Source organism: Tamandua tetradactyla, chromosome X (genome assembly GCF_023851605.1).
Source record: "Tamandua tetradactyla isolate mTamTet1 chromosome X, mTamTet1.pri, whole genome shotgun sequence".
NCBI lineage: Eukaryota > Metazoa > Chordata > Mammalia > Pilosa > Myrmecophagidae > Tamandua > Tamandua tetradactyla.
In genome coordinates, this window is record NC_135353.1 from 149,493,312 (window position 1) to 149,516,265 (window position 22,954).

Sequence of the window (22,954 nt, forward strand, 5' to 3'; positions counted from 1 at the left end):
TCTGAATAAATGCCCAGACGCCAGCAGCAGAAGATAACTGTCCACGCTCAAAAGATTGAGAATATGGCCCAGTCAAAGGAACAAACCAATAGCTCAAATGAGACACAAGAGCTGAGACAACTAATCCTGAATATACGAACAGAAATGGAAAACCTCTTCAAAAATGAAATCGATAAATTGAGGGAGGACATGAAGAGGACATGGGCTGAACATAAAGAAGAAATAGAAAAACTGAAAAAACAAATCGCAGAACTTATGGAAGTGAAGGATAAAGTAGCAAACATAGAAAAAATAATGGATAGCTACAATGATAGATTTAAAGAGACAGAAGATAGAATTAGTGATTTGGAGGATGGAACATCTGAATCCCAAAAAGAAACAGAAACTATCGGGAAAAGAATGGAGAAATTTGAACAGGGTATCAGGGAACTCAAGGACAATATGAACCGCACAAATATACGTGTTGTGGGTGTCCCAGAAGGAGAAGAGAAGGGAAAAGGAGGAGAAAAACTAATGGAAGAAATTTTCACTGAAAATTTCCCAACTCTTATGAAAGACCTAAAATTACAGATCCAAGAAGTGCAGCGCACCCCAAAGAGATTAGACCCAAATAGGCGTTCTCCAAGACACTTACTAGTTAGAATGTCAGAGGTCAAAGAGAAAGAGAAGATCTTGAAAGCAGCAAGAGAAAAACAATCCATTACATACAAGGGAAACCCAATAAGACTTTGTGTAGATTTCTCAGCAGAAACCATGGAAGCTAGAAGACAGTGGGATGATATATTTAAAATACTAAAAGAGAAAAACTGCCAACCAAGACTCCTATATCCAGCAAAATTATCCTTCAAAAATGAGGGAGAAATTAAAACATTCTCAGACAAAAAGTCACTGAAAGAATTTGTGACCAAGAGACCAGCTCTGCAAGAAATACTAAAGGGAGCACTAGAGTCAGATACAAAAAGACAGAAGAGAGAGATATGGAAAAGAGTGTAGAAAGAAGGAAAATCAGATATGATATATATAATACAAAAGGCAAAATGTTAGAGGAAAATATTATCCAAACAGTAATAACACTAAATGTCAATGGACTGAATTCCCCAATCAAAAGACATAGATTGGCAGAATGGATTAAAAAACAGGATCCTTCTATATGCTGTCTACAGGAAACACATCTTAGACCCAAAGATAAACATAGGTTGAAAGTGAAAGGTTGGGAAAAGATATTTCATGCAAATAACAACCAGAAAAGAGCAGGAGTGGCTATACTAATATCCAACAAATTAGACTTCAAATGTAAAACAGTTAAAAGAGACAAAGAAGGACACTATATACTAATAAAAGGAACAATTAAACAAGAAGACATAACAATCATAAATATTTACGCACCGAATCAGAATGCCCCAAAATACGTGAGGAATATACTGCAAACACTGAAAAGGGAAATAGACTCATATACCATAATAGTTGGAGACTTCAACTCACCACTCTCATCAAGGGACAGAACATCTAGACAGAGGATCAACAAAGAAATAGAGAATCTGAATATTACTATAAATGAACTAGACTTAATAGACATTTATAGGACATTACATCCCACAACAGCAGGATACACCTTTTTCTCAAGTGCTCATGGATCATTCTCAAAGATAGACCATATGCTGGGTCACAAAGCAAGTCTTAACAAATTTAAAAAGATTGAAATCTTACACAACACTTTCTCGGACCATAAAGGAATGATGTTGGAAATCAATAATAGGCAGAGTGCCAGAAAATTCACAAATACGTGGAGGCTCAACAACACACTCCTAAACAACGACTGGGTCAAAGAAGAAATTGCAAGAGAAATTAGCAAATACCTCGAGGCGAATGAAAATGAAAACACAACATATCAAAACTTATGGGACGCAGCAAAGGCAGTGCTAAGAGGGAAATTTATTGCTCTAAATGCCTATATCAGAAAAGAAGAAAAGGCAAAAATTCAGGAATTAACTATCCATTTGGAAGAACTGGAGAAAGAACAGCAAGCTAACCCCAAAGCAAGCAAAAGGAAAGAAATAACAAAGATTAGAGCACAAATAAATGAAATTGAAAACATGAAAACAATAGAGAAAATCAATAAGGCCAGAAGTTGGTTCTATGAGAAAATCAATAAGATTGATGGGCCCTTAGCAAGATTGACAAAAAGAAGAAGAGAGAGGATGCAAATAAATAAGATCAGAAATGGAAGAGGAGACATAACTACTGACCTCACAGAAATAAAGGAGGTAATAACAGGATACTATGAACAACTTTACGCTAATAAATACAACAATTTAGAGGAAATGGACGGGTTCCTGGAAAGACATGAACAACCAACTTTGACTCAAGAAGACATAGATGACCTCAACAAACCAATCACAAGTAAAGAAATTGAATTAGTCATTCAAAAGCTTCCTAAAAAGAAAAGTCCAGGACCAGATGGCTTCACATGTGAATTCTACCAAACGTTCCAGAAAGAATTAGTACCAATTCTCTTCAAACTCTTCCAAAAAATCGAAGTGGAGGGAAAACTACCTAATTCATTCTATGAAGCCAACATCACCCTCATACCAAAACCAGGCAAAGATATTACAAAAAAAGAAAACTACAGACCAATCTCTCTAATGAATACAGATGCAAAAATCCTCAATAAAATTCTAGCAAATCGTATCCAACAACACATTAAAAGAATTATACATCATGACCAAGTAGGATTCATCCCAGGTATGCAAGGATGGTTCAACATAAGAAAATCAATTAATGTAATACACCATATCAACAAATCAAAGCAGAAAAATCACATGATCATCTCAATTGATGCAGAGAAGGCATTCGACAAGATTCAACATCCTTTCCTGTTGAAAACACTTCAAAAGATAGGAATACAAGGGAACTTCCTTAAAATGATAGAGGGAATATATGAAAAACCCACAGCTAATATCATCCTCAATGGGGAAAAATTGAAAACTTTCCCCCTAAGATCAGGAACAAGACAAGGATGTCCACTATCACCACTATTATTCAACATTGTGTTGGAGGTTCTAGCCAGAGCAATTAGACAAGAAAAAGAAATACAAGGCATCAAAATTGGAAAGGAAGAAGTAAAACTATCACTGTTTGCAGACGATATGATACTATACGTCGAAAACCCGGAAAAATCCACAACAAAACTACTAGAGCTAATAAATGAGTACAGCAAAGTAGCAGGTTACAAGATCAACATTCAAAAATCTGTAGCATTTCTATACACTAGTAAGGAACAAGCTGAGGGGGAAATCAAGAAACGAATCCCATTCACAATTGCAACTAAAAGAATAAAATACCTAGGAATAAATTTAACTAAAGAGACAAAAAACCTATATAAAGAAAACTACAAAAAACTGCTAAAAGAAATCACAGAAGACCTAAATAGATGGAAGGGCATACCGTGTTCATGGATTGGAAGACTAAATATAGTTAAGATGTCAATCCTACCTAAATTGATTTACAGATTCAATGCAATACCAATCAAAATCCCAACAACTTATTTTTCAGAAATAGAAAAACCAATAAGCAAATTTATCTGGAAGGGCAGGGTGCCCCGAATTGCTAAAAACATCTTGAGGAAAAAAATCGAAGCTGGAGGTCTAGCGATGCCGGACTTTAAGGCATATTATGAAGCCACAGTGGTCAAAACAGCATGGTATTGGCATAAAGACAGATATATCGACGAATGGAATCGAATAGAGTGCTCAGATATAGACCCTCTCATCTATGGACATTTGATCTTTGATAAGGCAGTCAAGCCAACTCACCTGGGACAGAGCAGTCTCTTCAATAAATGGTGCCTAGAGAACTGGATATCCATATGCAAAAGAATGAAAGAAGACCCATCTCTCACACCCTATACAAAAGTTAACTCAAAATGGATCAAAGATCTAAACATTAGGTCTAAGACCATAAAACAGTTAGAGGAAAATGTAGGGAGATATCTTATGGATCTTACAACTGGAGGCGGTTTTATGGACCTTAAACCTAAAGCAAGAGCACTGAAGAAGGAAATAAATAAATGGGAACTCCTCAAAATTAAACACTTTTGTGCATCAAAGAACTTCATCAAGAAAGTAGAAAGACAGCCTTCACAATGGGAGACAATATTTGGAAATGATATGTCAGATAAAGGTCTAGTATCCAGAATTTATAAAGAGATTGTTCATCTCAACAACAAAAAGACAGCCAACCCAATTACAAAATGGGAAAAAGACTTGAACAGACACCTCTCAGAAGAGGAAATACGGATGGCCAAGAGGCACATGAAGAGATGCTCAATGTCCCTGGCCATTAGAGAAATGCAAATCAAAACCACAATGAGATATCATCTCACACCCACCAGAATGGCCATTATCAACAAAACAGAAAATGACAAGTGCTGGAGAGGATGCGGAGAAAGAGGCACACTTATCCACTGTTGGTGGGAATGTCAAAGGGTGCAACCACTGTGGAAGGCAGTTTGGCGGTTCCTCAAAAAGCTGAATATAGAATTGCCATACGACCCAGCAATACCATTGCTAGGTATCTACTCAAAGGACTTAAGGGCAAAGACACAAACGGACATTTGCACACCAATGTTTATAGCAGCATTATTTACAATTGCAAAGAGATGGAAACAGCCAAAATCTCCATCAACAGAAGAGTGGCTAAACAAACTGTGGTATATACATACGATGGAATATTATGCAGCTTTAAGACAAGATAAACTTATGAACCATGTAATAACATGGATGGACCTAGAGAATATTATGCTGAGTGAATCCAGCCAAAAACTAAAGGACAAATACTGTATGGTCCCACTGATGTGAACGGACATTCGAGAATAAACTTGAAATATGTCATTGGTAACAGAGTTCAGCAGGAGTTAGAAACAGGGTAAGACAATGGGTAATTGAAGCTGAAGGGATACAGACTGTGCAACAGGACTAGATACAAAAACTCAAAAATGGACAGCACAATAATACCTAATTGTAAAGTAATCATGTTAAAACACTGAATGAAGCTGCATCTGAGCTATAGGTTTTTGTTTTGTTTTGTGTTGTTTTGTTTTGATTTTACTATTATTACTTTTATTTTTTTCTCTATATTAACATTCTATATCTTTTTCGGTTATGTTGCTAGTTCTTCTAAACCAATGCAAATGTACTAAGAAATGATGATCATGCAGCTATGTGATGATGTTAAGAATTAATGATTGCATGTGTAGAATGGTATGATCTCTAAATGTTGGGTTAATTTCTTTTTTTCTGTTAATTAAAAAAAAAAAAGAGAGAAGGGATAATTGGAGATGAAGGGATACAGACTGTACAACGGGACCGGATATAAAAACTCAGAAATGGACAGCACAATACTACCCAATTGTAATGCAATTATGTTAAAACACTGAATGAAGCTGCATATGAGGTATAGGTTTTTTGTTTTTGTTTTTTTTGTTTTTTTTTTTCTTCTTTCTATTATTGTTTTAATTCTTATTCTGTTGTCTTTTTATTTCTTTTTCTAAATCGATGCAAATGTACTAAGAAATGATGAATATGCAACTATGTGATGTTATTAAGAATTACTGATTGTACATGTAGATTGAAATGATTTCTAATTGTTTTGTTAATTCTTTTTTTAATTAATAAAAAAAAATGTTAAAAAAAAAAAAAAAAAAAAAACAAAAAAAAAAAACATTTTCTTGTTTTATTGTATTCTGTTTCTCCGTTTTTGTTACATGGGCTGGGGCCGGGAATCGAACCGAGGTCCTCCGGCATAGCAGGCAAGCACTTTGCCCGCTGAGCCACCGCGGCCCGCCCAGCAGTATATTTTGATAAGGCTACCTCAGTTAAGGTGTGACCCACCTCATTCAAGATGGGACTTAATTCTATTGCTGGAGTCCTTTATAAATAGAATGAATATATGTGTGTGTGTATATGTATATATATATACATATATAATATATATGTATATTTCTATATAATATATAGAAAGAGAGAGAGAGAGAAGCAAGAAGCTGACAGGAACAAACCCTAGAAGAGAAGGAGAGATCAGCGGATGCCATCATGTGCCTTGCCATGTGGTAGAGTAGCCAAGAATTGCCTTAATTCATACTTTCCTTTAGCCTCAAAACTGTAAGCTAATAAACTTCCATTGTTTAAGCCAACACATTTAATGTCATATGTTTTAAGCAGCCTAGGAAACTAAAACAATGCCTAAAAAGAAAACTAGTAAATCCCAAGAAATTTGCTCCCTGCAATTTCTCAATGCATGTATTTTTCCTTGATGCCAGCTGCTCCCCAGATCCTAACTCCATCCTCAGCCCTATTTATCCGTCTCCAGTCCTTTCAGAAGTCACTCTTACTTTCAGATCAGATTGCTTTTCTTTGTTCTATTACCATATTGAACAAAAAGAAAATAGTGAAATTTAAATGACAAATTATTCGTTCATTAAAAAAAAAAAAAAAAAATTTATTGAGCCAGGCACTTGATAGGTGCCAGGCACTGCTCTAGACACTGAGAATATCAGAAGGGAAGTGAAGCCCCTGCCCTTACATTCTGCTGGGGGAGATAGACAGTCAACCAATAACCATGTTATACCCCTTGGTGATAGATATTATGAAGCAAAACAAAGCAGCACAAGGTGGAACAGAAAGTGAAAAGTTGGAGGTGGTGAAATTGAATATTTAAGTCAGGGAGATATTCAATTAAACTGCACCCATAATATACTGATTTATAATTCTGTGAAGGCTGGTGCTGCCATAATTGCCTTTATTTTTCACCTAGCTTTGAGCTTGTTAAATCCACTGGAAACACTAATATGCAAAATACCTAAATTCTAGTCTTGAACTTGAACATGTCTTGACATCATGTGAATGGAGTGTTTTTAGCCTTTGTATTCCTTCTTCAGAACTGTTGCTAGCTAATTCCAGGGCATTGGGAAAAGCAAAAAGGCGGGGGATCATAAGTAGCCACTTTCCTGCAGGACCAAGGAGCTTGCCAGTTCTTCATCTGTTCCTTGGTTTCATGCAGGGGCTAAAACTCCCAAAACAACCTTGGGTGAAACCATCCATCAGACAGCAATAGATTCAGCTCAGTTAACTGGCAAACACACAGCAAATGATGAGGGGCAGTTATGAAATGCTTTAGGAATTCATTTATTCATTTTACTTCTCTCTGAGTTTACTACCTGGAACCCTCCCTTTGAGTGTGGCTCCCCTCTGATGGCTGATAATTTTTAAAGCACCTAATATGCACCAAGAATTATGCTGAGTAGGGTATGAGATTTTGTAGGTTTGTCCAGAGTGATGCCCTGATAAATCCCAGAGTGATATGAACAGTGAATAAAAAAGTATTTGTAAAGTCCCCTTGGGGGATTAATGAGAAAGGGGGAAAATCCAACTTCCCCATGTGGAGAATTCTTGATATTCTCACAAGCAGTGGGGACAACCAAAGCAATAAGATGAGCCCCAATCTTGGGGTTTGTTCATATGAAACTTAACCCCAGAAAGCATAGGCTAAACCTGCTTAAAATTAGGCCTAAAAGTCACCTCCAAGAGAACCTCTTCCGTTGCTCAGATGTGGCCTCTCTCTCTCAGCCAGCGCGACAAGCAAACTCACAGCCCTCCCCCGCTGTATGTGGGACATGACTTCCAGGGGTGCAGACCTTCCTGACAACGTGGTACAGAAATCCTAGAATGAGCTGGGACTCAGCATCAAGGGATTGAGAAAACCTTCTTGACCAAAAGGGGGAAGAGTGAAATAAGACTAAATAAAGTGTCAATGGCTGAGAGATTCCAAACAGAGTTGAGAAGTTATCCTGGAGGTTATTCTTACACATTAAATAGATATCACCTGTTTAGTTAAGGTGTAACGGAGAGGCTGGAGGCAACTGCCTGAAAATGTAGAGCTGTGCTCCAGTAGCCATGTTTCTTGAAGATGATTGCATAATGATATAATTTTCGCAATGTGACTGTGATTGTGAAAAACTTTGTGTCTGATGCTCCTTTTATCTACCTTAGCGACAGATGAGAAAAACATGTAGATTGAAAATAAATAAATAATAGGGGAAACGAATGTCAAAATAAATTTAGTAGATTGAAATGCTGGTGATGAATGGGGCGGGGGGTAAGGGGTATGGTATGTATGAATTTTTTTCTGTTTTCTTTTCATTGCTTTTTCTGAATTGATGCCAATGTTCTAAGAAATGATCATGATGATGAATATACAACTATGTGATGATATTGTGAGTTATTGATTATATAACAAGAAGGAATGATCACAGGGTAAGAATGTTTGTATTTGTATGTGGTTATGTATCATAAATTAAAAAAAAAATTTTTTTAAATAATTCTGCTAGGGGTGGAGTAAATTACTTCAGTCCAGAATCTAGCCCTTAGCTAGTTTCAGAAAATCGTATTTTTCACACATTCAGGGACGATCAGAATTTTAATGACAGATCACCTGTAAATAACTGTAATTAAAAGTCACAGGAAAATACTAATTAATTTCTACAGTGATTTAGACTATTAGACTACCTCTAAGCCAGGCCAGCTCTTAAATTTTTATTTATTTATTTATTTTTGCATGGGCAGGCACCGGGAATCGAACCCAAGTCTCGGGTATGGCAGGCGAGAACTCTGCCACTGAGCCACCATCGCACTACCCTGCTCTTAACATTTTGGGCACTGGGGCAAGAATACAAATGGAGGTCCACATATCATGTGTCTAAATATTTTAAAGTTTGAAAGCATACTAACTATTTCTATACATATAAGCCAAGTTTTATATATACGAACCCCATCCTCCTAACCTGACAAACATACCTTCTAAATGAACAAGGAGACCAAGTTTGAATTTAGGACTCTTGGATTCCTCAGAGTTACCTGTTGGAAAGGGGTAAGGGGCATCCAGAGCCAGAGCCCTAGCTGTGTCCCACACCACAGGGTAAGACTGGCCCAGACATCCAGGTTCTCTTCACATCCCTTGCCCTAATGACCCCATTTGACTACCCCTTGGACCCAGGGATGCGCAATCCTAATGTAAGATTGCCTTGGGAGGAAGAGGCCACACAGAGCCTGGAAGCAGACTCAGGATATTTGGGCAGAGAACTCCAAAGTGTTCTAGAACGTGGGTGGGGGATCTCCAGGTATGCACCTCACCCTCTGGGTCCTGTGGATTCCTCAGAGGAGGAGAGCCAAAGCAGGGCCCTCTAAGACATGGGACCCAGGGCCATGTTCCAGGTCACCCCTGCCCACTAGTGAGGTACTGGTAAGGAAAATTAGAATGCTCCTGGGGAATTAGTGCAAAAAAAGGGTGGTTTTATCAGCTCTGGGCTTGAGGCCTAGTAGACCATCCATGCCTCATGACAGAGAACACTGGGCCACAGGGATATTTGTCCTCCAAATTTGGTTATGTATCTCCTGTGACTGGGCTCAAACAGTTTGTTTCCCTAACAACCCCTTTTGCTGGGAGGGTCGGAGCCACAGAGGTCTCACAGAGTGGGAGAACAGGGGCCAAATCTAACCCTCCTCTGCTTACCAAGAGGCGTTGCTTCAGCCCAGAAGGGGTATGTTTCCTAATTTAAACAAGATACTATACAAGAGCCCATTTCCAATCATTTGGGCAACTAGGCTCCAATGAGTAGCACAAATTTCAGAGCTCTGGAGTGCCCCTTGTGGTAAGACCACAGGGCATTTTGTATTTCCTAAGAATGGGTTTAAAACATTTGACTAGGGATTCCCCAAGACCATTTTAGGTCACGAGACTCTCAAAACTAAAGCAGACCCCAGAAAGCCACCAGTAAGTGTTCAGATAATAGATACTCCCATAATCCAAGGACAAATAACTTAATTTATTGACCCGACTTGGTCTGGGAGAAGCATGCTGTACGTAGTTGTATTGCTATCCCTGTTCCGGTTCTACTTACTTTACAGTCATAATTAATCAAAACATGTCCTTTGCACTTTTCTTGTGCTCATGATGAATAATCATCTACTCTGAACAGATTGGCAGTGATTCTTCTTGTGGACATGAGACAAGGAGCTTGGAAATGTAATTAAATGCACTGTTATTCTAAGAGATGACAACAAGAGGCAATTGCAAAGCAAGCCTCTCTTGTGAACCGTTGGGCCTTACTGGCACAAGAGTGATTTTTCCATTATTGGGAAGAGCAAACCAGTGCAAATAGACGATGTTTTCCTGACAGCTGAACCAGGCTTCAGTCAGTTGCAGAGAAACCTTATGTTTGAGTTGATCTGTGCTGCGTTGACATGGGGGCATCATTTCAATAGGTCCAGTGGCCCATCCTAGAGGAATTGGCACATAATGTGTCCAGGGCTTTGGTTTTGCCCCTTTTTAAATTGATACCTGGAACCTGCCCTTGGAGTGTGGTTCACCTCTGATGTGGCCAATCCCAGCCTCTTTTAGGGGATGATTGTGGGGGATAAGAATGAGGATGAGAGAAAGCCACAGGAGGGAGGAAGGAAGAAGTATCTGCAAAAATGCTTGACTGTGAAAAGAGACTCTATTGGATGAGCACTATAGGGAACTGTGGGGAGAGAGCCAATACAAACATAACATCTGTTTCCCTGGGCTCCCCAGATCCCTTTAGACTCAACTTCTAAAGGGATTGAGGGTTTACTACCCTCTAAATTCCCCCATACTGGGGATTCTCAGTAAAAAGTCCTTGTTTCATTTGAAAAGAGAAATACATCAGTCCAATTTCAGTCACAGAAGCAGAATCATGATGAATTATGGAGTAAGGGATTGATTATAGGAATTAGACTTAGCTCACGGGCTAGGGGTACAAGAGGGAATTGGAAGACCAGAGAAGTCACCCACCCATCAGTCAGAGAAGCTCAGCACATCCAGCCACCAAAGCAGGATTGTGAAGAGGATGCACGAGGGGACACCTATGTGAAACTGTTCCTACCTCTGTGGGTCCACAGCCAGATGTCTGGTGGTGGACCTGGGGCTGCTGTTGGTCAAGAGGGACAGCCATCAGGGAGAAGAACTGGACACAGAGTGAAGAAGAGCAATGACAAGGTGGGACCTGGTGTCACCTCAGAGGCTATTTGTCACTACATCTAACCATGACAACCCTTGGTTTGCTCTAACCTAGAACTGTAAGGGAAGGGGATTCTGGGAAATATGATCCCAACTGACCAAGTCTGCAAACTACACACTGTCACTTTAGCAAGCTAGCAGCTTCTTCACTGACACAGCTCGGCCAGCAACTGGCCCAGCACCAGGACAGAAAAGATACTGAGTGAATGGACAGACAAAAAGGCTGAAAAACATCTTTCCACTGATGGGAGCAAGTTTTACTGCCCTGGAAATTGGAAGAGAGTAGAAAGCTACTAAGAGTTTTCCTGCCAGGATGGGATATAAGACATCTTTTCTTATCAAAGGAGAATTTAGGTGGACTCAGTTCAGTCTTCACTCTGAACTGAGGTATGATGTTAATTTTATGCTCGTTTCCCAATGCACTTTGATATAGCCAGATTTTTTTAACCTTTTTTTTTCAAGAAGGCAGAAGCACATGCATATTTAAAGAGTTCTTTTAACATACAGTTATCTGTGGAGAAATTACCTTAAAACAAATTTTGAAGACTCTACACTGTTAAAATGTACAAATTCATTATCAGTGTTACTTAGAATAGCTCCTTGGAAGGGATCAAATGTTTATTAGACTCAATGAATGTATGCTCGAGTGATTTATTTTCTCTACCTTTATTCACTTCTTTAAAGAAAGTGCTGAGTGGTATAATATTTCAAGGTCTTAACCACTTTTTATCTTGGAAAAACAAAAAAAGACAGAAAATGTTTGTCATTCCAGGAGCATAATCGGTTGAGCCGGCACACAATGACATAGTTAATTCACCAACGGAATTTGTTGCCATAGCTCCAGTGAGGGACAGGGTAGATTAAACAATGGGCTTTTTCACAAGTGCAGCTTTCACCCCAACCTGCCTGTCCCAGCACAACAGGCCATCCTAGCGCCTGTCCGGAGCACAGCAATTGTCAATGAACAACAGCCAAGAGGGGACAAGAGGAGGCTTGTGGTGCATAAAGCAAGAGCGCCCAGCAACTTGGATGTCTGCTTATCCAAAAACTGGGACGCTGCTAGTTCCTCCGGGTTTATCTTCGAGCACAGGGCACAGAGAGCGGGCTTGACCTTTGGTCAAGTGCTCTGGGCACAAGAAACGAAAATCTCACCCTCTGACTCAGAGGCCCCCAGAGAAGAGGGAGAGGAGATCAGGAGCAGACATGGTGGGCCACCAGGGACGCACCATGAAAGAGGAGACCCGCGACAATTGCACTCCCAAATTTTGGCGCAAGGTAATTTAGATGCTTTCTTACTGATTTGGTTTCATTTTGTTTTGTCACCTCTTTAAATATCAAAGGAGGTTCAAAAAGCAAAGTCCTATGTCTCTAAGAGTGTATTGGACCTGTGCTAATTCATCAAGTCACACTAAAAATGGAAACATTATTCTCTCCAACTTAAAGTGATCAAAATGAAATATTGTGGTCGCTATTTGCTTATCTCCTTACTGAGTCTGCAAGCTCTCTGAATAGAGTTGGATGACAGGAACAAATTCTGTTTCTTAAAAAAAGAAAAGTCAAATAAATATGAGAAAATGTAGGTGGTTCAAGGGAAGAATGATGCTGTGGGAGCCTGAGTTTTAACAAAATGTTCATTATGCTACTAGCCTATAAAATGAAAAATTCTCCTAATAGAAATGCCACAAAGTCCTGACAAGAACATCCATTTCTGAATTCCAAGCTATGCAGTCATCCCATGAGTGAGAACACTTCATATGGTTTTTGTTTTTGCTCTTGCTTTCTGGCGTCCAGGGGAATGTGCATTTTAAAACCAAGTGCTTTCTAGATGGAGAAAGTTTGGGCAGTGGGGCAAAATGCTAAGAGGGACTCCGGATGATGTGGAGAAGTGATTTAGGGCCATGGGAAGTTTCCCAGCGATGACGTAATTTCTCTGCTTAACAGCAAAGCCAGTGTGACACGGTCCCCTGAGAGTGGTTTATCAGGCATCAGGAGGATATCAGCCCTGCTATTTCCTGTCCCAGCATTCTTCAAAGGATCCTCCTTCAAAACCTTTCCATGCCCCTTGGAGCGGCTGTGGATGGCTGGTGTAAACATCATTTGCCTCACAAAGTAATCTGGGTCCACATCCGCCAGGCACTTGCATGCTAGACCATTTCCCCCTTCCCTGGTTGCTACCAAGTTATCTCAGATTTGGAGAAATTTGCATGTTGAAGACATGCATGAACTTCACCAGCTCACTTTATTGAGGGAATGGAGGAATTGGGGAGCATTTATTTAGTCACTCACCCATTCATCCATGTCTCATTCTAAAAATAGATTTGAAGGGATGTCAAAGGAATTCGATTCACAAGTCCTTGACTGGTGTAGAAATGGAAAAATGAGATGATCTGTCTAGGTTCCAGCCATGTAGAATTTAATCTGTGCAAATCTCACTCCATACTCCCATACCTTTTGTTAATTGAAAAGTAGACAAAGGCCTCTAATTTCATGGGTCTCCCAATAGCATCACTTTTTATCATAATAATAGCTAAAACTATTAATCCTAACTAGGTGGCAGGCCCTCCGCTAAGTACATTACATGCCTTATTTCCCTTGATTATGTTTAACAAAAAGGCTCAAACTCTGAACCCCTAGCCTATCCTGCTAATTTGTGCCCCAGTTCCTCCTAGTGAAATGGAATGGGTTTATTTAACCTTCTTGGGCAATCAAGATGAATTACATTATTAATTGGAACAATAATAGAGATGTGATTGCATTAACATTTTTTACCACGCTTGGCAGTTTTCAAAGTACTTTGCACATACCCGTTGACCTCGACTTCCGTAAATTCAACTTTCTGACCACTGGCACTTTTGTGCACCATACATTGATAACCCCCAAGCTGACATGTGACTGTTTCTGACCATTGCTAATGGTACTGCTTACCAGCCAACAGCTACAAGCATTGCCATCGAGCGTTGTAACCGGCAGGTGAGGATAATTAGGGATTCAATAATATTTTTGAGCTCTGTGAGCATGAAAATTTTCTTCAAACAAGAGAATTGATTATTCACGTCTCGCGTATTTAACTCTGATACTTATTTGGAAATAAGAGAATGCCCGAACATCATTTCGGCCTACCCCAAATCCTCAAAAGCAGATGAATTCAGTTGCTCAGTCGTACTAGCTGCATTTCAATTGCTCAACAGTCAACATGTGGCTAGCGGCTATATATATGGATAGCACAGATAAAGAATATTTCCATCATCACAGAAAGTTCTTTTGGATAACTCTGCTTTCAACCATAATGTCTCTTTTAGATCTGTTGACACATGTCCTCGAAATATATTGCAGCTCTGTTACAAGTAATACAGATTTTAAATTGTACAGTAAAATCTCATTCATTTGAAGTCTCCTCATTTGCATAGCACCAAGTTAACTTTGATCTGCAAATGAATAATATAGATAAGAGTCAAGGAAACTGTTAAACACACTTCAGAGACCAAAGATTTTTAAGCACCATCAAATAACTTCAGAAGCACTCACTTATATGCAAGCAATGGATATGATGATTACACATCATTTTTATTTATTCATTAAAACGGGGATCCCCTAGGGTGCCCTGGTAGGAAATAATGTGGTTAGCCCAGTTTTTCCTAGCATCCCTTCTGCTATTTTTAAATTCTCTGTAAAACCATTTTATACTACTCATTTACCTCCCTCTCTCCCTTTGATCACAAGGTAAATTGGTAGCATAAAATATTTTCACACTGAATTTGTTACTAGCTCAAGATACAATTCCAAATTCCTCGCTTCTTTCACTATATCCCGTGATTCCCTAGAATCACTCTGTTTCTGGGGGCGCTGTGTGGAGCCTGGCATATACTGGGGGTTCAATAAATATCTGCTGATTGGCTGACAAAGTCAGTTCTTTAAAGATGCCACTTAGTGAGGTGGATTCCGATTTTCTCATTTGATTCAAATGGAAAACTGCCTCCAGCTTCTTTTCTCCTTACAAGCCTTTGTTGCTAAAACTTCAAGGTGAGATCAGGGCTTCCTGTTTGTGAGAGATAGATTACTCCTGGGCATTCAAGTGGAGGGAAGAGTGGGATCTGGCCTGAGGATCTGGCAACTACTGGACATTAGTCCAGCCCTGCAGTCCTGAAACATTTTATTGGGCACATTTGCCAGGTACTGTGGTGGTTCGAGGTAATAGAATTTTGAGTTAAGAGAAGAATGGCACTTCTAAATGGTATTTCTAAATCCTCAGTTGAGGTGGTTTCTTCCAGCTTGCCTGGACTTTTCATACCAAGCAATAACAGCTTTTTAGCAAAAATAAAACCCAATTCCTCACTTTAGCAGTAAGCTTAAAAGAATATGATTTGTCACTTTCTTGTCTCCTTTAAGGAAAATTCCTTAGTCTGCAGACCATAAACAAAGAAAGAAAAGGTAATAAAAGCAGGTGTAAACGCGCATTAAAGAGTTTATTTGGAGGGAATTAAGCAATTTAGAATCCTCCAAATTTATCAAGTTTAGATATCTAAGCATTTTTTAAAGCCACTTAAAAGGAAAGCAAAGATTGCATTTTTACTTTTGCTTCCGAAGCATCATCAGGCCTTCCTTCCACTCATCTCTCTGTAATTCCTACACATTAACCCTAATATTACAGGAATAAGCATGCATTTGCACAGCCTTCAGCCAATTCAAAAATGTTTCTGTCTTCTTCAAAAATCTTATGGTGGGTTGATCCAAGGGCCACACATCCTCTTAACTCAATTGGCAGATACAAAATCTACTATAAGCTACTCTCTTGATAGTTTTCACACTGAAAATTATTGACAACTGGAGCACATGCTCCATCCCTGTTACATCTGAATCCGGGTCCCCAGTGTGCACTAAGCTGTGTGGACCAGAGCTCTTCTCCATCTACTGTGGCTCTCTAAGGCAAACCTGGGCAGTCCTGCATCTTCTAACTCCTCACTGGCTCGATGAAATAACGCAATTAGCATTCAAAAAGATGTGGAGGGCCACAGTGGCTCACCAGGCAGAGTTCTCCCCTGCCTTGCCGCAACCTGGGTTCCATTCCGGTGCCTGCCCATGGGAAAAAAAAAAAAAGATGTGGAGCAAGAGGCTGGACTTGTGTCTGTTGTGAAACCTGGTGTTTCCTTAGTCAGACCAGTGCCGAGAACTCGGGAATCTTACTGGTTTCACTGATTTTTTTATTCTCAGGGACTTAGAGCCAGCTTTCAACTACGATGGGGTAAAGAAAATGTTGGAACTGGCATAAATTTAATTTTGTCCTATTCTCACAATCAGACCTCATAGTGTGAAAACGTACACTTTGTTTCAATTCTGCCCAAGTTTATTAGAACATTTTAAAGTTCTCTGTCTTTTCATGAGCTGTAAATTCTGTGTGTATGTGTGTGTGTCTCTGTCTCTCTCTCACACACACATATGTGCACACATACACGAGTCAGGAGAAAAAGAATAACAAATCAGAAACTATGGTCCAGGACAAAGAGAAAAATAATAATTTTTCCAAATCTCTTTCCCTTAGTTACATCGTTTTGAGTCATAAATGAAAGCATAGAAGTTAAAAGATAATTTAATGATAATTGAAAGCAAAGATGTGTATGATTAGAATTTTTAACAGTACCATTATGTTTACTAAAAAAAAAAAATTTTTGATCTTTAAGAATTTGTCCTACTGGACAATATATTCTCAATCATCTTAGATACATGGCTCCTGACATAGTGTAGGTGCTTAGTAAATATTTGTTGAATGAAAGAGAGGAATTTAAATATAGCTGTTTAATCTATATCCTCCTTTGCCCAGGGAGGGTCCTGAGTTTGTCCATCTAGGGTCATCTTTAGGTCCTCCAGAAGATTGAATGAGTTTTAACCCAGCCTTGCAGGCATGGCTCCATGTTGAATCATGGATCAGGCAACTTCAACCTGATTCCAGCCTCTAAATTGATTGGCTTTATCATTAACACTGGCAACAAAGATGCTGTGATCATTAATTCTGTGCTGGTTTGAATCTGTGGTGGACCCCAGAAAAGCCATATCCTTTAATCCTCATTCAATATTGCTGGCTGGGAGATTTGTAATTACCCATGGATAATTACCAATTGTGGGTGGTAACTTTTGATTAGATGGTCTCCATCCACTCAAGGTGGGGTTGCTTATTGGAGCCCTTTAAGAGGGAACCATTACTAACACCAATCTTACTCAAACTTTTCAAAAAAATTGAGGAAAAAGGAATCTTCCTAACTCATTTTATGAAGCTAACATTTTAATACCAAATCACATGATCGTCTTGATTGATGCTGAAAAAGCATTTTACAAAATTCAGCATCCTTTTCTGATAAAAACACTCCAAAAGATAGGAATCAAAGGTAACTACTTCAATATGATAGAGGGAATATACGAAAAACTGATAGCCAGCATCGTACTCAATGGAGTGAGACTGAAAGCCTTCCCCCTAAGATCAGGTACAAGACAAGGATGCCCACTGTCACCACTATTATTCAACATTGTGTTAGAAATTCTAGCTAGAGCAATAAGGCAGGACAAATAAATAAAAACATATGAATTGGAAAGGAAGAAATAAAACTCTCATTATTTGCAGATGATAAGATACTATACTTGGAAGATTCTGAGAAATCTACAGCAAAGTTACTTTAGCTAATAAACAAATTCACAAGGTGGCGGGGTATAAAATTAATGTGCAAAAATCAGTAACATTTCTATACACAAACAATGACCTAGCTAAGGAGTCAGTTAAGGAAAAAATTCCATTCGAAATAGCAACTAAAAGAATCAAATACTTAGAAATGAACTTAACGAGGGACGTAAAGGACTTGTACACAGAAAAGTGCATAACATTGCTAAAAGAAATCAAAGGAGATCTAAATAGGTGAAAAGGCATTCCCTGCTCATGGATAGGGAGGCTAAGTATAGTTAAAATGCCAGTTCTCCCCAAATTGCTCTACAGATTCAACAGAGTACCAATCCAAACTCCAACAACCTACTCTGAAGATTTGGAAAAGCTAACTACCAAATTCATCTGGAAGGGAAAGAGACCCCGAATAGCTAAAAACATCCGAAAAAAGAAGAACGAAGTGAGAGGAATAACATTCCCTGACTTTAAAACATATTATAAATGTTTTATAATTTATAATTTAAACAACATGGTACTGGCACAAAGATAGAAGCATTGATCAATGGGATTGAATTGAGAGTGCAGAAATAGACCACCAAATCTATGGTCGACTGATTTTTGACAAGGCTCCCATTCCTCCCATAGTCTTTTCCAGAACGGGTGTGGAAGAACTGGATATCAATGGCCAAGAGCATTTTTCATGGGCAGGCACCGGGAATAGAACCCGAGTCTCTGGCATGGCAGGCAAGAACTCTGCCTGCTGAGCCACCATGGCCTGCCCTGGTCAACTGATTTTTAACAAGGCCCCAAATCCACTGAATTGGAACAAAATAGTCTTTTCAATAAATGGGCGTGGGAGACCTGGATATCAATAGCTAAAAGAATGAAAGAGGACCCCTATCTTACACCCGACACAAAAATGAACTCAAAGTGGATCAAACACCTAAATATGAGAACTAGCACCATAAAGCTTCCAGAAGAAAGTGTAGGGAAACATCTTCAAGATCTAGTAATAGGAGGTAGCTTCCTAAACTTTACACCCAAAACACAAGCAACAAAACAAAAAATAGATAAATGGGAACTCCTCAAAATCAAATGCTTCTACACTTCAAAAGACTGTCAAAAAAGTGAAGAGGCAGCCAACTCAATGGGAGAAAATATTTGGAAATCACATGTCAGACAGAAGTTTGATTTCCTGTATATACAAAGAAATCATACAACTCAACAACAAAAGAACAAACAATCCAATTATAAAATGGCCTAAAGATATGAATAGGCATTTTTCTGAGGAGCAAATACAGATGGCTCAAAAGCACATGAAGAGATGCTCATTTTCATTGGCTATAAGGAAAATGCAGATCAAAACTACGAGATACCACCTCACACCTCTAAGAATGGCTGCTATTAAACAAACAGGAAACTATAAATGTTGTAGAGGAAGTGGAGAAACTAGGACACTTATGCCCTGCTGGTGGGAATGTATAATGGTACAGCCACTATGGAAGACTAGGTTCCTTTGGAAACTAAATACTGAGTTGCCCTATGACCCAGCAATAGCACTACTTGGTATATACCCAGAAGAGCTGAAAGCAGCGACACAAACAGGCATTTGCACACCAATGTTCATAGCAGCATTATTCACAATTGCCAAAAGAAGGAAACAAACCAAATGCCCATCAACAGACAAGTGGATCAACAAAATGTGGTATATACATATGATGGAATATCATGCAGCAGTAAGACGAAATGACGTCCTGAAGCATGTGACAAGATGGATGGACCTTGAGGACGTAATGCTGAGCGAAATTAGTTAGACGCAAAAGGACAGATACTGCATGATTTCACTTTTATGACCAACACAAAAGTATAATCAGAGGCTCATAATATAATGAGAATATATTCTCTCTTGAGAATATTAATATAGAATATAGGGCACTTAGAGATACGTAGAAGCTAGAGATGGGTGAACCGTTAGCTAATGAGGTTGAACTCCAATGTAAGGGAATAGATAGGAGTGAAGGTGGTTCTGTAGTGGGTCTATAAATAATATTATCATATTGAAGATGAACAAGATTGAAAGGGATTGTATAGGCTTGCGTGTCTCACTGACTCACACTACAAATATGAAGGAGTTCTTGTAAGAATTACTTCAAAGATATGATTCTTGTATAAAAACTGTTTAAGTTCAGGGTACAGAGGGAAAACTGCTATTGCATGCTATGAGCTATGTTCAAAAGGAAACCATCCCCTCCCCCTACGTGGGACATGACATTCAGGGTCTCCCTGGTGACGTGGGAGAGGACTCCCAGGGATGAATCCAGACCTGGCACCAAGGGATCAACAATTCCATCCTCACCAAATGGGGGAAAAGAAGTGTAACTAATGAAGTATCAGTGGCAGAGAGAGGTCAAATAGAGTCGAGAGGCTACTCTGGAGGTTGCTCTTACGCAAGCTTCAGGTAGACCTTGCTACCTATCATAACCTGCCAACCCCCAACCAGGACCATTCCAGTTAATCCTAAAGAACATCTAGGGCAATTTATAAGATTCTACAAGGGTTCCATGTACTAGAGTAACCTTCCAGAAACCTACAACCTCCAGATGGGTCCCTGGTCTAGATAAATCCTGACACCTAGCCCAGCCTCTCCAGAAAATCAGATAATTCAATCTCCCTACCCCATATTAGTGACAGACCATCTCAATATCAAAAATTTTAAATTGCCATAGCCCAAACAACCCCAAAGAGACGGATGAAACTATAAAAGGTGATGGTAGAATAATACATAGAAGATAGTACTTAACAAATGAATATGAACGCTGAATCATTAAATTGATATCTCTTTTAGTCTCCAGTATTTTAGAGCAGTTAGAAGTAAAAACCTAAAATTGTGAAATTGTAATCCATTTCAAAGTCTGAAATATGTACTACAACTAATTGTGGTTCTGTGCTTGGAAATTTATAGCGTTTTGTATATATGTTATTGTTCACACACAAAAAAAGTCGATTGTGATGATAAAAAAGTATTTAAGCCCTCTAGCCTCCTATATTCTGGAGCAGCTAGAAGGAAAAATATGAGAGGATTGCAGGGTAGCCCATGACAAACTCTGGGATCTATATTGTGACCACTTTTTGAAGAGTACTTTGAAACCTATTGCTTTTTTATTTCTTTGCTTTGTATATATGCTATACTATACAATAAAAAAAGTCAAAAAAAAAAAAAAAGAAAGAAAGAAAAAAAAAAAAGAGGGAACCAGTGTGGAAAAAGCTTTAGAGCCCATGCAGCTAGAGACCTTTTGAGATGAAGAAGGAAAACACCCCCCCAGTGGAGCCTTATGAAACAAGAAGCCTGGAGAGAAAGCTAGCAGACCCCATGATTGCCATGTGACTTTGCACTTGAACAAGAAACCCTGAACTTCATTGGCCTTCATAAACCAAGGTATCTTTCCCTGGATGCCTTAGATTGAACATTTCTATAGCCTTGCTTTAATTTGGACATTTTAACGGCCTTAGAACACGTAAACTTGCAACTTAATAAATTCCCCCTTTTAAAAGCCATTCCCTTTCTGGCATATCTCATTCCGCAGCTTGCACAAACTCTACAAGTTTCTCTGCCCCAAACGCTGCCAGACTTCTAGGTTTGTGATGTCTGAAACCCAGGCCAGACCTACTTAGAAACATCACAGCAGATTCACCCTCCACTAACTCTTCCTCAGTCTCCCCAGGGATGGGCAAGAGCTGGACCAGCCTCCAAGAGGGATGGGTAAGACTTGTACACATATGTATCCCATAAATTCTTTTCCATGTGACTACCACAGCTTTCCTTAGTATGGCAATTGGAGGACTTTCTTCAATGACGTCCAAAGAATTCAAGACAAAAATGGAGAATTAATAAAAGAGCATGATATAGTTTTCTCCATTATACAAGCCAGGAGTTATAATCACCAAGAGGCACAATAGAAGCCTTCTTATCCTATGCAATAGGAGCCTGTAGTCAGTTAATTGAGAAAAAATGCTTATAATGGGAACTCGTTCAAAAAACGATAAATACATACATTAAACATTTTATTTCAATTTAAAATAAATATATTATTAATTTGCCAATCCATTGATTGAGCCACTGATTAGAGCTCTGTGTTGTCTATTTTTCATTAGTCAGACAAGTATGCATTGTCTATTATTTCCATTTTTGGTTTATTCTAAACGTAGTGAAAACTTTAAGGTACTTTCACAACACCCTCGGTGACGAATCCTAGATTTTTTTTTTTATGATTTTGTCCCCCCTCTCTTTTATAACCATAAAAAGAGTTCTTGCCCACACCTAATTTAAAGGCAATTTTTAAAAGCAACTTGCCTATATCTTGTCTTTTCAAAAATAATTATTTAGTTTACTCAAAAGCAACTCTTCTTCTTCTGCAATTTTATCAATTTGCATAGTATCTAATTAAATTATATAATTACAGCGACAAGTATAATGGGCATAAATAGGTTTGGGAAAAAGCTCAGTTAACTCTTGGAAAATGTATAAATCAACTGGTGGGAGCAAAGGTACCCAGGCATTGGGTAGATGCCTACTAGACTATGTAGCTCCTTTGCATGCATGGTGATTTTTTTTATGCAATGTTATTGAGATATATTCACATACCATATAATCATCCAAAGTATACAATCAGTGTCTCACAATATAATCTTATGGTTGCACATTCATCACCAAAATCAATTTTAGAATATTTTCATTACTCCAAAAATAAATAAATATATAAGAACACCCAAAACATTCCATACTCCTTATCCACCATTATTTGTTTGTTTTTTTCATACATATTTTCTTATTCATCTGCCCATCACCAGATAGAGGGAATATCAGTCATAAGGTTTTTTGTTTGTTAACAAAAGATATACTTTATGAATATGGTCACAGATAAAGTTGAAAAGGGATGGAAAAAGATTATATTGTGCAAAGCAAAGAGAAAGTTCACCTACTTAGTTTTTTTAATCAGATAACATTTTTTAATTGTAGTAAAATACTCATAACATACAATTTACCATCTTTAACAACAGTTAACCAACGAACAATTCAGTGGCATTAAGTTCATTCACAATATTGTGCAACCACCACCACTATTTAGTTCCAGAACTTTTTCATCTCCCCAAGTGGAAATTCCATACCTATTGAGCAATCATTTCCCATCTCCTGCCCCCCCGCCCCCCACCGCCCCTAGC

General features: G+C 38.7%; 1 protein-coding gene across 1 annotated transcript in view; it reads left to right on the forward strand.

Moving 5' to 3' along the window:
* The first annotated feature begins 12,247 nt into the window (after window positions 1-12,247).
* The window catches only part of PCYT1B (phosphate cytidylyltransferase 1B, choline), a 159,314-nt gene continuing 148,607 nt past the window's right edge, over window positions 12,248-22,954 (forward strand). Inside the window, exon 1 of the mRNA XM_077144971.1 lies at window positions 12,248-12,366. Within this exon, the coding sequence (XP_077001086.1) occupies window positions 12,295-12,366 (72 nt within the window). The 5' untranslated portion in view covers window positions 12,248-12,294. The remainder of the gene's footprint in view (window positions 12,367-22,954) is intronic.